Below are 14906 nucleotides of genomic sequence, written 5' to 3'. Positions count from 1 at the left end.
GGCTGTCGAGTGGCGGGGCCCTGACCGAGAACCCGGGGAAGGTGTTGCCTCGCAGACTCGTGTGCACGCTTTGGGGCCTGGGAGCGGTGGGCTCACAGGCCAGAGTAACGCACACTGTGCTTCCTCCCCAGATCCGGCCCCACATCGCCACTCTCCGCAAGTACACCTACGGCAAGCACATTTTGGCCAAGCTGGAGAAGTACTACATGAAGAATGGCGTTGACTTAGGGCCCATCTGCGGTCCCCCTAATGGTATTATCTGAGGTGGTCCCTTGTCCCCTCGTTCCCACTGACCTCACTGGCCCACTGGCGAATCCAACCAGCAACCAGAAATGTTCTAGTAGAGAAGCTGAAATGGGTCAATGGTTGCTCCGGGATTACCCGCTCCTCCAAAAAAAGGAATCAAATCCACAAGTGGAAAAGCCTTTGTAAATTTGTTTAATTTTATTACGCATAACATGTACTAATTATTTTTTTTAATTGACTAATTGCCCTGTTGTTTTACTGGTGTATAGGATACTTGTACATAGGTAACCAATGTACATGGGAGGCCACATATTTTGTTCAATGTTGTATCTATATTACACGTGTGGAAACTTTCAGGGTGGTTGGTTTAACAAAAAAAGTTTAAAAAAAAAAAAAGAAAAAAGGTTTTTAACCCATTTTGCCTTGCCGGCAAGTTTTGCAAATAGCTCTTCCCCACCTCCTCATTTTAGTAAAAAACGAAAACAAACAAAAAAACCTGAGAAATTTGAATTTTGTTAAATGACCCCAAACTGGCATTTAACACTGTTTATAAAACATATATATATATACATATATATATATATATATATATAAAATGAAAATTGTTTTAGAATTGCTAAAGCTTCAGTTTATGACATTAAGTTTAGGAAACTTCGAAAAATTGCCTTTTTTGGAGACTATTATGCTGAAGATGTGTAATCTGTTTTGGGAGGAGGAGATGTGAGCTCCTAGGCTGTCTTTCAAGGCCGGGCGGGTGTATTTGTTTACTGCCTACTGGATTTTTGTCTGTTAACATTGAAAGGCAAAATCTGATTATTTAGCATGAGAAAAAAAAAATCCAACTCTGCTTTTGGTCTTGCTTCTATAAATATATAGTGTATACTTGGTGTAGACTTTGCATATATACAAATTTGTAGTATTTTCTTGTTTTGATGTCTAATCTGTATCTATAATGGACCCTAGTAGTCGAACATACTTTGGATTGTACAATTGTACATTTGTATACCTGTAATGTAAATGTGGAGAAGTTTGAATCAACATAAACACGTTTTTTGGTAAGAAAAGAGAATTAGCCAGCCCTGTGCATTCAGTGTATATTCACACCTTTTATGGTCGTAGCATATAGTGTTGTATATTGTAAATTGTAATTTCAACCAGAAGTAAATTTTTTTTCTTTTGAAGGAATAAATGTTCTTTATACAGCCTAGTTAAATGTTTAAAAAGGAAAAAAATAGCTTGGTTTTATTTGTCACCTAGTCCCACAGTAGCAAGATCCTTTCTAAATGTTATTCAAGATGATTCAGTTCACACTAGTGTTTTTTTTATCCTAAAAAGTAATGTTTTGCTTATTTTGTGACAGTCATAAGGACGTGCAAAGTTCAGCCCCGCCCTAGCTTTCCTTACAATCAGAGCCCCCTCACCTTGTAAAGTGTGAATTGCCCTTCCTTTTTGTACAGAAGATGAACTGTATTTTGCATTTTGTCTACTTGTAAGTGAATGTAACATACTGTCAATTTTCCTTGTTTGAATATAGAATTGTAACACTACACGGTGTACATTTCCAGAGCCTTGTGTATATTTCCAATGAACTTTTTTGCAAGCACACTTGTAACCATATGTGTATAATTAACAAACCTGTGTATGCTTATGCCTGGGCAACTATTTTTTGTAACTCTTGTGTAGATTGTCTCTAAACAATGTGTGATCTTTATTTTGAAAAATACAGAACTTTGGAATCTGAGTTTGTGCTTCTATGTTAACGCCTCCTCTCCCCCTTAACATTAGTGCCCCAGGACAGCCCGTTCCTTCTCTATGACTTTTTTCCTGCTTGTTTGATTTCTGTTTGCAGGATGGTGGGGGTGGGATTGGGAATATGGCTGGGGTGGCCGACTGAGAGCTCTGGAGTGCATTTTGACCCAAAGATGTTGGCTTTAGCCTTTGTTGTGCTTTCAAAAGCAAGACTGTTAGTCCAGATTTCCAACTTCTATTGAAAAATCAGAGTATCTGCCTCCCTCGGCCCAGGGTCTGCCCATCAGTCACAGGGAACATCGTCAAAGAGCCGGTGCCCTGCGGCGGGACCCAGTTTGATGCTCTTCATTTGCTCTCGCCTTTGCAGCATTGTGAGCCTGGGTCTAGATTTGAATCCAGTCAATTACGGATGTCTCCCAGCTCCGTTACATGCTGGGGCATCTCATTTTCTGAGGTGGGCGGCCCCTAAGGTGTCTCGGACTGCTCTCTGGGCTGTCTCAGCCTCCCCTCCCGATGCCCCCCTCCCTTTCCTCAGTTTGGGCTGCTGCTGTCCTCGTCCGGCCCACTCAGGCTGGCCCAGGAGCCTAGCTTGCTCATCTTGCTCATCACCCTCAGATTGGGGCCGCCTTCCAGTTTTTAGTTCAGGAGGCTCTAGCTCACGGAGGTGGGCCTGCCACCTATGTCTGGGAATGCTCATCCTTTGACCACCTTTGCCCCACGAAGACTGGTCAGTGTTGGCAGCTACAGGATAGGCTCAGCCAGGGAGGCCAGGTGGGAGCCCGCATTACCTCATGTCTGTAAGTGGAGCCCCAGGCGGGTCACAGAAAGCACTTTGCCGGATCCCCTCCCGAAGGTAAGGGACTGTCACTAGCAGGCTCTGCGGCCCTGGGGATAAAGGGAGGGAAAGGAAGCTAAGCTAAGGCAGGTTTCGATGATTGTGCATCAGCAGCTGAAATCAGGTCCTTCCTGAGGCTTCTCTCACTGATAGTCCTCATGGGCCCACCAGAGACCACACGCTACTGAGGGGCATCGCCATCTGTCACTGCCTGTGCGACTCTTGAGTGTCATGGCTCTGGAACCAGACCAGGTTCAAATACGGGTCCCTCCACTCACTGGGCCTGCAGGTGTTACTTCGTCTTAAACCAAACTCCCCGCTGGAAACTGAAGGTGCTAATACGTTCATGGGTGGGGATCTCACGTCATGCCTTGGAAAGTCATGGATGGGAAGTGGTGGGTTTACCGGGACGCTCGCAGGCCAAGCAGGAGGCCCAGATCTCGCTCTGCCGTTTGCCCGCCCACCAGCTTCGTGACCTTAGGCGAGCGGCATGAGCTGTAGGCGCCCCGCTCTCCCTCAGAAGCGCTGGTGCTGCGTGAGCCACACTGTTGCTAGATGGGTGTGCCCTGCCCGGCACGTACCTGGCATTCGTTCACTTGGTTTTCTTCCTTTCCACCCGGACCACTTACGTTCGCACTCTCTTCTCTCTCCCTTTCACTCTTAGCGTTTCGTGAAATGTTTTGTCTTGGTGCTTTTTCGTGGTAGCAAGCCAGGTACTAGCTTGGCACCGTGAGAAGCCCCCTCCCCACCACCGTGTTCAGGCCTGTGTCTTGGAGGCCTGGGGAGGCGGTACGGTCAAACTTGGGGTTTAATCCCTTTTACCCCGTGTCATCTCTCTCTTTTTTTAAAGATTTTATTTATTTGACAGAGAGACACAGCGAGAGAGGGAACACAAGCAGGGGGAGTGGGAGAGGGAGAAGCAGGCTTCCCGCGGAGCAGGGAGCCCGATGCGGGGCTCCATCCCAGGACCCTGGGACCATGACCTGAGCCAAAGGCAGCCGCTTAACGACTGAGCCCCCCAGGTGCCTGCATGTCATCTCTTGAGGCCGAGTTTCCTTCTGTGCAAAATGAAGGAAGTAATAGAAGCTTTATATCAAAGGTTGGTTGTGAGGATTACGTGAAAGTATGTAGTTCAGCATTGTGCCCGGCACATCGGTGCAGTGAAGGGCTGGTAGGGTCATGTTTTAGCTTTGACTTCACTCATCCCGCATCTGCGCACGGGTGCTGGTGAAGCCAACAACCCTTGTCCATCACATATAAAGTCATTTGCTGTGAACCAGCTGTTCCTCACACCGGTCCTGTGCGGAATGGGGTTGCCCCACCTCGGGGGAATAGGTTTGGGATCTGAGGCAAGTCTTTTGGGCAACACGACGGGGTGGGGCCGGGGCAGGACCCTCCCTCTGCAGGATTGAGTTTCTCTCCTGGGCTCCTGTTCACCTCCGCATTTGGCTGCCCACCACTTCTGCTCCAGGATGGGGTATCCCGGGCTGCCACCAGCCAGATAGTTGTGTTCTTGGGTTTCCCTTCCGGAGTCCCTCCAACACCGTTTATATAATGGTCTTTTACCTGGTCGCAGTGCTTTATGGTTTACAGAGCACATCCATATTTGTGATTCCTTGATCCTCATGAAAGCCTTCGGGGCTAAGGGTGGGTAGACATTATCAGCCCATTATACAGATGAGGAGTTTGAGATCCCAGCCATACAACGAATGAGTCAATAACAAGGTAAGGATTTTATCTGAAGTTTCCCTACCCCAAGTCCAGGGCTCTATTCGTGCCGTCTTGCTCTTGCCACCTTCTGTTAGCCCCAGGAATAGCTGTGTTCTCTCTACCGCTCAAGAGTCGGGTTTCAGAAGTGGGAGGCGCTGGAGAGCAAAGCATTTTGCGGGAGGAACCTGGGGACTTCATGTAGTTACCAGCTGTAGCCACACGAGGGTGCTGCTACCTAAAGAAAGCATTCTAGAGGCCAAGGGGCTCCGGCCTCCAAGGTCAGGGCTGGGATCGGTTTCCCCCTGGCTTGAGGGGCTCAAGAGTGGAGTCCCACCCAGAGACCAGAGGTCCAGCAACTGCCCTAAGATGGAGCTTCCCCTCTTCCCCTCCGTCCCCAGGTTCTCCTGGGTTTAGGGCTAGTCCCTCACTCTGGCTTGGGATGGCAGGGTATGGTCATATGAATCCAGCTCACAGGCCCCAGTGTTGCCTTTGACTCACTGGGTTACCTCTGCCTAATCACTGTCTTCTCTGAGCCAACTGTCACTGGAGTGGTAACCCAGCCCTGCCACCCTCACGGGGATGGTATGAGGTCAGGTGGGTGGGGCTGACGGGGGCAGCCCCATGTCTCTGTGAATATGACCAGAGGCCCTGGTGCCACTTTATGGGGCCACATCCCTGGCTTCCGCTCCAAACTTTCAAACTAAAACCTCTAAGTCTTTTTATGATTCCAGCTCCACTGGCCCTGTGCAACCTCTGTGAATCTTATTCCTCCCTTTGGGCACTTGGCACAGGGCTGGGCACAGAGTAAGCCGTAAGTAGGAGTTGTTGTTAATTATCATTGCCTCCAATTTTCCCTGCCATGTTGGGGCCCTTGGAATCTTCACTAGAGCGACAACTCAATTTAGCTTCCCAACTGGGACGCTTTCCAGCATGAAGGCAGAAGCACTGAGTTATCGCTGCTCAGTAGCCCTCATGCAATGGGCCCCTGCCTCCTGGTGTTTTCCCCCCAGATGAATAGGGACGCAGGGACACGAGAGGACATTGTGGAGACCTGGGGTGTGACTTCCGGGCCAGGTCACACAGGACATTGCAGCGCCAGTACGTTCTTTCTCGAGGATTGCTTGCTCCCTGTCTAGGACACTCTAAGGCAAGGTCCCCGTGGGGAGGGGCCAGGGTCTCCTGCTGCTAGCAGTCACACCTGCCACCTTGCAGGCAGAGCCTCCAGCCCCCACGGAGCCTTCCAGGACTGCAGGCTTGTGGGAGACCCCAGGGCAGACCCACCCAGCTCAGCTGCTCCTGAACTCCTGCCGCACAGGAGCTGGGTGAGACCGTCAGGGCTGGTCGCTGTTTTAAGCTGCAGTGTTTTGGCGTAACTTGTTACGCAGCGATAGGCAACAGCCCCCGAAACTGCTGTAGCGCAGGATGGTCCCTGGCAAATCAGAGGGCCTGGGAGGCACACGCTGCCCCAGTGTGTGCTGGCCTCTGAGAGCCGGCTCTGGCCCCTGCACACCCTCCCCAGGACTCCGGGAAGCTTCCCGGCGCTTTGCGGCGGCCAGGGTGCAGATGCGTTTTGCGGTGGGGCTGGACCAGGGGTTCTCAGGAGGCCACAGCTGTCCCGTTCCAGAGGTGGCTCAGCCCCGGCCTCTCAGTCCCAGCGGAGGGCCCCCCCCTCCCCCGACCCACCGACCTCAGGCCTGGAGCGCCCCACGCAGGGAATGGCGGGAAAACAGCCGCCAATCGGGTCGTGACCATGGGTCTGGCCCTGAGTGGGGTGCTGCCCTGCATTACCCTGTTCACCTCCCTCAAACCCTGGAGTGGGACAGTCACTCACTCTAACTTCCATGGCAGGAACGTGGCCCAAGGTCCCCGGGCAGGGGGTGGCAGACCCGGGATTTGACCCCAGAGTCCCCAGGGCTCCCCTCAGAGCCCGGGCTGCTAAGTCCCTCCCTGCTCCTGCCCTCTGCCAGGCGCTGTGCCGGGGCCACCTGCAGGGTGCTGGGAATGAAATTTGCGCCCCCCCCGCCGCCCCCCCCCCCCCCCCGCCCTGGACCTGATCCATGTATGGGGGAGGAGACTGAGGCCCAGGGCGAGGGGCCACGCAGGCGGTGAGGGACAGAGCAGGGACCTGTCCCACGCGAATGTGGTTGCTTGTCCGTTGCCCACGCCCACCTTGGGACGCCAGCTCCCTTGGCTCCCAGTCTGTGCCCGCCTGACCTGGGAGCAGGGGCTCCAGAACCAGAGGCTGAGGTTTGGAAGGAGTCCCTATGAACCTCAAAGCTCTCAGAGAAACACAAGACCCACCAAATACCTCAACGACAGTGGTGCTTGCTCAGATCCCACGGTCTCGGGGGGTGGGGGGTCTCCTCGCCCCACTCAGTCCTCCTGCTCGTGCCCTCGTCCCGCTCCGGGTCACCCCCCTGCACCCCCTTCCTTGGCTGTCACCCAGCCGGACTGCTCTAGCCCCAGGATGAGGTGAGAAAGAAAAAGTATTTTTAGAGAGGCTTTTTTTTTCTTCTTCCAGGAAAATGACTCCAAATGTGCAATTTGTTCCCAAGAACGGGGGTGTGCTAGTAGGACGGCTTCTAGAATGGCAGTGCCCTCCCCCTCCTGCCCCTCCCGCGCGCTCCCTCCCCTTCCCCACATCCCTGCAGCTCTGTACCCTTCCCTCCCCTTGCTGGGAAGACGCACCCCTGGGCCCGTCCCCCCAGCCGTCTCCTAGCCCTGTGGCCTGGGCCTGGCAGGACATGGGGCCCACAGCGGCAGTGCCCCTGTGCCCACGGGGGATGGCACCGTGAGGAGCCGTCGGGAGGCCCGCTTCGGCCACATGGGGCCTGTCACCAGCTTCTCAGAGCCCGTCTCCCCGAGTATAAAACGTGAACATCAAATGCATGCATCATACTCCCCGGGGGCCAGGCTTTGTTGGAAGGGCTCCCAAGTGTTCGCTCTTTGGTCCTCATGGTGGCAAGTGTGTTTGTTGTCCCCACATCACAGGACTGTGGGGACAAGCCAAGGAGACCGTTGCCAGCAGCTGCTCAGAACAGTGCCTGGTGAGCACGAAGCCCTCCGTGGATCCTGGTTCTCATCTTACACGGCAATGATGGGTGACAAAGAGCCAGTCTGTGGAGCCAAACCTCTGGGGGACGGGTAGCGTCAGGCAACAATTATTGAGAACCTACTGTATGCCAGGCCTGGAGATGCAACTGTCAACAGGGTGACTCAGGCACCGAGCTCAAAGGTGTTGGCCGAGGCTCCCACATCCCCTGGGCTGTCTTGTTGGAGCCCAGGGGCCAGGCTGAGGGCAGAGAAACCGTCTGACTGGATGCGGTGGTGAGGTATGGAGGTCAGGCGTGCCTGCCAGGGCGGATCTGGATCCAGGTTCATCCCAGTATGTCCGCGAGTTGGTTGTGTTCACGCGACGGTGGGAATCCCCTTACTGACTCTTTCATTCGCCCAAAGCTTCCTGACCTACCTCCGGACTTGGCCTTACAGTGCGATCGTTAAGAGCCCGGGTCAGGATCTCAGCTCCCATTCACCAGCTGTGTGACCTTGGGCAGGTCTCCTAGCTTCTCTGTGAGGATAATGTCGTGCGCACTTCTCAGAGCAGCGCAGGGCCCACACTCAGCTCTGCTGGAACTCTGCGATTATTGTCCTCTGGGGATACCAAGGTGCTCCCACTTCCGGGGGAGCCAGTAAAACAAGGTGGGGAGCACAAAGATGGGGCTTGTCCAGCCCTGCCCAGGGAAGTCAGTGAGGCTCCTCAGAGGGGCCTGGAGGGCCAAATGCCTGTGTGGGTCACCACGGTGGGTGAAGGGAGACCCCGAGGCGCTGGGGCGGAGCTGGAAGGCCCAGGTAGGCACGGGGGAGGTGGAGGGGAGGGCCGATGAAGGGGAACATCTGTTAACCCCGAGAAGAGCACCAGCAGGTGGGTGAGGAGCAGGATGAGACCCTCAGGGGTCCGGACCCTGGCTCACTTCTGCCGGCAACCAGTGCCTCCCATGCGCAGCAGGTGGCGCTCCTGGCCGGCCGAGCCTGAAGATCCTCCGCCCCCCTCCCCCCATCCCCCCAGGTCCTGGAAGAGGGGCTGCAACTTCTAGAAGTCTCAGAACTGGCAGGAATCTCTAAAGATGAGCCATGCTCACTGCCCACCGTGTGCATGATGTCCTAGCGGCCCCCCGGATAGCTAGTTTTCAGAGCCTTGCATACCTCCCAAGACAGTATCCACTACCTCTCCGAGTAGCCATGTGTGGCTAGCTCCAGCTGTTCGTGAGTCCCCCGCCCCCCCGCCCCAGCTTACACCAACTGGCTTCTCATACCCCCCTCCTAGCCTTGCTGGCCCTAACTCTGCCCTTTGGAAGCTCCTCAGAACCGGTCTGTTCCCTGGCCTGTGGCAGCACTTCTGGGAGGTGACTAGCCCTCTAACCAGGTGCCTTACTTTATAAGCACCATCCCAGCCACGTTTACTGAACCCAGAGCACAACGGCAGGGGAGAGCTCGTGTGAGCACGACCTGGTGCCTGCACCGCGCCCGACACACAGAGGCACTCCCGTGATGGTTGGAGAATGACGAACGAGTGCACGAACCCTGCGTGGTCATTATTTCCATCTCATAGCTGGGAAGCTAAGGCTCGGATAGAGCTTCCAGTGTCCCACATCTCATTAACTGGCAGAACTGGGACCTGCCCAACCCAGAGCCAGCGTGCTTCACCTCCAAGCTGTGCCGTCTCCCTCTGAGGGAGCATCTTCTGATTCAGCTCAACCTGATGCTGAGCGGACCTCTTCACCAGGCCCTGAAGGACAAGTCCCAGTCCCCCTGACACCCCAAATCATAGCTGGCTCCCCAGGGTCTTTTCCTCTTGGCCCAATCCCAGCCCTCTCCCTATTGGCTCCATTTGTCCTGGTTTCAGTTCCCTTTTTCCTTGGGGGAACTGTTCCAGTTTCAGGTCAGTTTGGTTCTTATTTCCTGATAGGAGGCCTGGGACGGGGTGCCAGACACAGGGGCAGACTTCCAGCCTGCCATCATTATTAGCAAGTGGCCTGCCCTCTCTGGGCCTCAGTTTCCCATCTAGGTAGTGAAGGCACTAACACACCTACTTCGTGGGGTGAAATGAAACAACTCACATAAAGCGCGTGGGGCCATGCCCGCCCCGGGGTCAGGGCTTAATCAATATTCACCTTGCCCACCCCCCCCAACACCTGGGGCCAGGTGAGCACAGGTGAATGGCAAACACATTCATTGAAATAAATTGATTTTTGAGCTCCCAGTACGTGCCAGGGTCCCTGCTAGTGTGGGGGACGCAGCGGTGAACCAGATGGCCCAGACCCTGCCCTCCTGGAGCTCATGTGCTTCGCGGTGGGGACTTGAATAAAAAGTAAATCGCAGAGAACGTTGGAGGGGGCGGGGGGAAGGCAGTAGAGACAGGCCAGGCCAGCGCTGGGCACACCACTTCTCACACCAGCTGCACTAGAGGTGGGGAGGGGTCTCCATTCTAGGAGTGTCAGAGAGCTGGGGCCGCCCAGCTGGTGGGGGAGCAGCCCCACTGCAGGCCTGCCCAGCTTTTCCTCTGCAGATCCCGTGACAGGGGCAGAAGCCTACAACCCTCAGGTGCGCAGGGGACACGGAGGCCCAGAGAGGACCAGGCCTGGTCTGAGGTGTCCTGAAGATGCCAAAGCCCCGGACTTGGGTGACCTCTGGCCCACTGTGTCCACTGGCTTGGGGGGGGGGTGATGGGTCCTGGAAGAGCCACGTGAAAGGTACCCTTAGGGGAAAGCTGCTAGTGATCACACAAATGCCGCCCATCAACTCAGACCCTCAAATGAGCCAGGCAGGTCCTCCTGCCTTCCCACGCGGGATCCTTTTCTTCCAGCGCTCCCGCCAGCCCTCGGGGGAGCGCAGCGTTCTGCGGGATCCCCATCCTCGCGGCCGAGGCTCAGCGAGGCAGCCCACGGGTCCCAGGTCGCACAGCAGCCACTGCAGGGGGGCCGGCGAAGGCTGGGGCGCGGAGGCGGGGGGAAGGGGCGGGGAGGGGGCGCAGGGCCCGGGCGGGGGGTCTAGGGGGCCGGCGGCGGGGGCGGGGGGCGGGGCGGCAGGGGGCACGGGGGGGGGAGCGCTCCGGCCCGCCCCGCCCCCCGCCCCTCCTCCCGCTCCGCCCGCGCTGGGGGCGGCCCGGCTGCGGCGGCGGCGGCGGCGGCGGTGGCGGTGGCGGCGGCGGCGGCGGCGGCGGCGGCGGCGGCGGCGGCGGCGCACGCTTCCTGCGGGCGCGGCTGCTGTGGGCGCGGAGCTGCGAGGCGGAGCCGGGCCGCCGAGCCGGGAGCCCCGAGCCGGGAGCGCGTCGGTCCAGCCTCCGGGCCGCGCCGCCGCCGAGCAGCCGCCCCGCGCGCCGCGCCTCGGGAACAAAGGCGCCCGCCGCCGCCGCCGTCGCCATGAAGCCGGGGCCACCGCACCGCGCCGCGGCCGCCCACGGGGCAGGCGCCGGGAACGGGGCCGGGGCCGGGGCCGGGCCCGGGGCCCGCGGGCTGCTGCTGCCGCCGCTGCTGCTGCTGCTGCTGGCCGGGCGCGCCGCGGGGGTGAGTGACGCGCGCCGGTTCCCGCGCCCCCCCACCCCTCCCCGGCCCCCTGCCCCCAGTCCCCCGCGCCCCTCCTCCCGCGGACGCCACCCTCCCACCCCCCGAGGGCTGACCTCGTGGGGGCAGGCCGCCCCCGCCGCCGGCCGCCTTCGGGGCTCTGGGGACCCCTCCCCGGCGGGCGACCCGGCGGGAACCGGATTGCGGGTCGCGGGCGCTGCGCCCCTCCCCGGCGGCCCCGCGGGCGGAGCGGGGTCCCCTGCCTCGGGTCCAGAGGCGCGGGGAGGGCCTGACGGCGGGCCGGGGGTCGCCGGGAGCGGGGCCCGGGCTGGGTGTGTCGTGGGTCTTGAGCGAACGTGGCTTTTGCTTCGTGGGTGTGCCCAGACCGCGGCCACTTTTAGGGAATTGGGTGGGCTCGCCCCGGGGCGGGGAGGTGTGCGTTTGGTTCCTCCGACGGTCGCTTTGGGGAGGACAGTGGGGGCCTGGAGAGGGGGAGGGGTGGGAGGGTGACTTGTGTGAAGGTGACCTGAGGGGGTGAGTGAGGGTGACCCTGTGTCTCTGATCCCCTCCGTTGGGACCTGTGGGCTGTGTAGGGGTGAAGGATGAGGGATGAGCGTCAGTTCAGCACATGGCTGGGTGCCACCATGCCTTACCTGTATGTGGATCCTGTGGGGGGGACCTATTGTGTGTACCAGTGGCCGTGGCTATGTGTGCTTCTTGGGGGGGGGGCTGGTGAGTGTGTGTGTGGGAGAGACCTCGGTGGTGGGTGTGTGCTTGGACCCATGGGAATGTGTGTGTGCATGCGTGCGTGCGTGCATGTGCTTGTGGATGCGTGGCTGACCCGGTGCATGGGGCATGTACCGTTGAGGGGGGCAGAGTGTGTGCAGGTTGAGGTGAGTATGTATGTACACGGTGACCCCTTGAGTGTTCCTTTGAATGACCACACAGCTGTGGGGTTGAGCTCAGTCCCCGCTCCATTAGGGGGAGCCGAGGAGGTATAGAAAAGAAGGGCCATCTCCCCACTTTGAGGGACCCAGGGACCCAGGTCCCAGGTGAGTTGCCCCATGGACACATGTCTGGAGCCCGGGCTGGGGATGAGCTGGGGGTTTCTAGGCCCAGTCTCCTTGGCTGGTTCTAGGAGCTGTGCCTCTCCGTCATTCCCCAGGCTGAACAGGCTCCAGGTCTCTCAGGCATCCCCCAGGTGCCGACCCTGTTCCTGCGTGTCTCCATGGTCCTTGGTTGGCCGGTCTGTAAAATGGGAGGAGGACAGGCATGGATTCAGAGGTTGCTTCTTGGACAGACAAGCTCCTCAGCGGCCTTCCCCATCTGGGAGCTGAACTAAGGGTAGAGGGAGTATTGAATGCCAAGTCGAGTACGTGCCTGGTGGGCTGGTTGCCTCATCCCCAGTGCTCCCCCAAGGGGGTGGAGCAGAGGTCCCTGGGTGGGACTGGGACCCAGCCCATCCTAGCACCTGGGTCACCTTCTCAGCCACGCTTCTTTCTGAAAGACCATTTTTGAAATCAAAAGCTTGGAAATAACACAGCCTTGGGTTCAAACCCTGCTACCCCCACTGACTCATGCTGTGACCTTGGGCACGTTGTGTCATCTCTCTGGGCCTCTATTTTCCCCTCTGTAAAATGGGGCTGCTAACACCTTTCTCAAAAATGTGATGAGTTGATATGTGTGCTCGTTCACAGAAGTAGACGTTTGATGTATAGATGAATGAAAAGGGGCTTAGGACAGAAGGCTTTACATTTGGAGACCTGGCAGGAATCTCGAGCTGTATGACCCTGGGCAAGTCCCATCCTTTGCTGAACCACTGTTCCTCACTAATAGAACAAGGCTAATATAATTCATGCCCCACGGGGTGGTGGAAGGAAGGAAGTGAGCGCCTGTGAGGTGGAAGACTATTCTGGAGGGCCTCGGTGAGACAGGGTCCCTGAACCCCAGGGCGAGTTAGAGTGGGTGTGGTTCAGACCAAAGTTGAGTGGCAGATAACACCCCCTCACAGGGTCTGGGCCTGGAGGCCAAGATGGTGGGCTTGACTGGGAGGGGCTCCAGATGAGGTGGGAGGGGGGGATCCTCTCTCCTCGCCTCACATCTTCCCAGGGGTTAGGCTGTCCCGGAGGAACATCACCTCCTCTGGCCCAGGAGCCAGAAGCGTAAAGGGTTGTGCCCAGCTGCCAGGGACTCCACACCAGATGAAGAGGGTGATGCCTGTAGCAGGAGGGACCGAGGTGAGACCAGAAGAGCCCCACCCAGGATGGCTCCAGGACTGGCCTCCATGGCAGGGTCCTCTAAGGACATCACTCGATGGGCGGTGGCTGGCTCTGGGCAGGGGAGGGACAAGATGACCCCTGGTCTGCCCACCAGCTTGAAAGGGAGTGAGTGAGTGTGTGTGTGTGTGTCCTGGCATCTGCTTTGGGGAGTCGTCTCTCCTGAGAGACCAGGTGACCAGGACTCTGAGGGACGTCTGCCTTCGGGGCCACCTCCGTCACCACCCAGAAAGGCTTGGAGTGTGGCGATTCTGCAAGTCTTAGCTTGGAAACATGTTCATTTAGAAGGTCAGGACCGGAAGAAATTTTCGGTGTCATCTAGTCTTGTTTGAATATTCCCAGTGACAGGAACTCACTACTCTGTGGCCGTGAGACCTTGTGAAAGTTAGTTAACCTCTCTGTGCCTTGTTTCCGTCTTCGTAAAACAGAAGGACAACCACAAAAGAGGTTAATAATGTGGAAAGCTCCCAGCACAGTGGCGCAGAGTCGACAGTCAACAAATGTCGATTTCTTGTTCTTTTATGAGGTTGCAATTGCAGGGCCTGGAGTGTGGTAGGGGTAGGGGAAAGGTGGGGATGGGACCATGGGGAGGGGGGAATCAAGCAAGGATTTCTGTTGAAGCCCCACCGCCAGGCCTTGTGGTTCCTGCCTGCCCCCTCCCCACCACGACTCTTTCCCCTGTCCTTGGGCACCGTGCTCTTCTCCAGCTACCCTGGTTGACTGTGAATGCCGAGTTGTCAGAGCAAGATTGTCCTCACTGTAAAAATTAAAAGTTGGGGACCCTGGGGCTGTTGGAGGCCAGGCTCTGATTGCAGGGACACCACAGGGGCCTACTGTCTGTTAGCCCCCAAGGTGGCAGGGGCTTCAGGGATAGACACCTGCTGTGTGACTTTGAGTGAGGGATTTCTCTCTTTCAACTTCCTCATCTGTAAAATGGGGACTATAACAGTGCCAACCTCACAGAGATGTTGTGATGAGAAAATGAGCTCCTTGGGTAGAATGAGCACAGCCTGCCATGGAGTGAGCTCTCAGGAGATAGGGCCTTTCCAGGAGGGGGCCTCGAGAGGTCAGGGAGGGCTTCCTGGAGGAGGAGGTTTTGAGCTATGCAATCAAAGTGGTCACCATGTGGCACAGAGCAAGCTGTAGCCTGCCCTGACCCGAGGCTCTCTTACTTGTCAACTGGGGACAAATACTTGACTTACAGGACTGCTACTGGGGGTACACTATCCTCATGGCAGAGTTGGGATGGGGACCCGGTGCCTTCTACTCCCTGGGGAGCCACACAGAGCCTCCAGCTGCGAATTCAGTATGTTTCTTCCTTCGTGTTGGAGGTTGGTGTGGGGTTGAGCTCTGCTGAAGAAAAAAGTAGTTTAGGGGCATCTGGGTGGCTCGGTTAGTTACATGTCTGCCTTTGGCTCGGGTCATGATCTCGGGGTCCTGGGATCGAGCCCCGTGTCAGGCTCCCCGCTCAGTGGGGGTCTGCTTCTCCATCTGCCCCTCCCTCCCACTTGTGCTATTTCTCTCTCAATT

General features: G+C 57.0%; 2 protein-coding genes across 14 annotated transcripts in view; both read left to right on the top strand.

The window, feature by feature from the left end:
* PUM1 (pumilio RNA binding family member 1) overlaps nt 1-1987 on the top strand; it is a 137847-nt gene extending 135860 nt beyond the window's left edge. For 9 of the 13 annotated variants that reach the window (XM_027619114.1, XM_027619034.1, XM_027618254.1 and 6 more), the window contains one exon: nt 132-628. In XM_027619114.1, the coding sequence (XP_027474915.1) occupies nt 132-263 (132 nt within the window). In that variant the 3' untranslated portion in view covers nt 264-628. Of the gene's footprint in view, nt 1-131 lie in introns of all 13 variants that reach the window. The other 4 variants (XM_027618859.1, XM_027618160.1, XM_027618683.1 and 1 more) reach the window with 2 other exon arrangements.
* Nucleotides 1988-10921: 8934 nt separating this feature from the next.
* The window catches only part of SDC3 (syndecan 3), a 37747-nt gene continuing 33762 nt past the window's right edge, over nt 10922-14906 (top strand). Inside the window, exon 1 of the mRNA XM_027618885.2 lies at nt 10922-11103. Coding sequence (XP_027474686.1) covers nt 10960-11103 — 144 coding nt within the window. The 5' untranslated portion in view covers nt 10922-10959. The remainder of the gene's footprint in view (nt 11104-14906) is intronic.

This window comes from Zalophus californianus, chromosome 4 (assembly GCF_009762305.2).
Source record: "Zalophus californianus isolate mZalCal1 chromosome 4, mZalCal1.pri.v2, whole genome shotgun sequence".
In the NCBI taxonomy this organism is placed as follows: domain Eukaryota; kingdom Metazoa; phylum Chordata; class Mammalia; order Carnivora; family Otariidae; genus Zalophus; species Zalophus californianus.
Note: the sequence above shows the minus strand (reverse complement) of the source record. Positions and strands in the feature narration are given on the sequence as shown.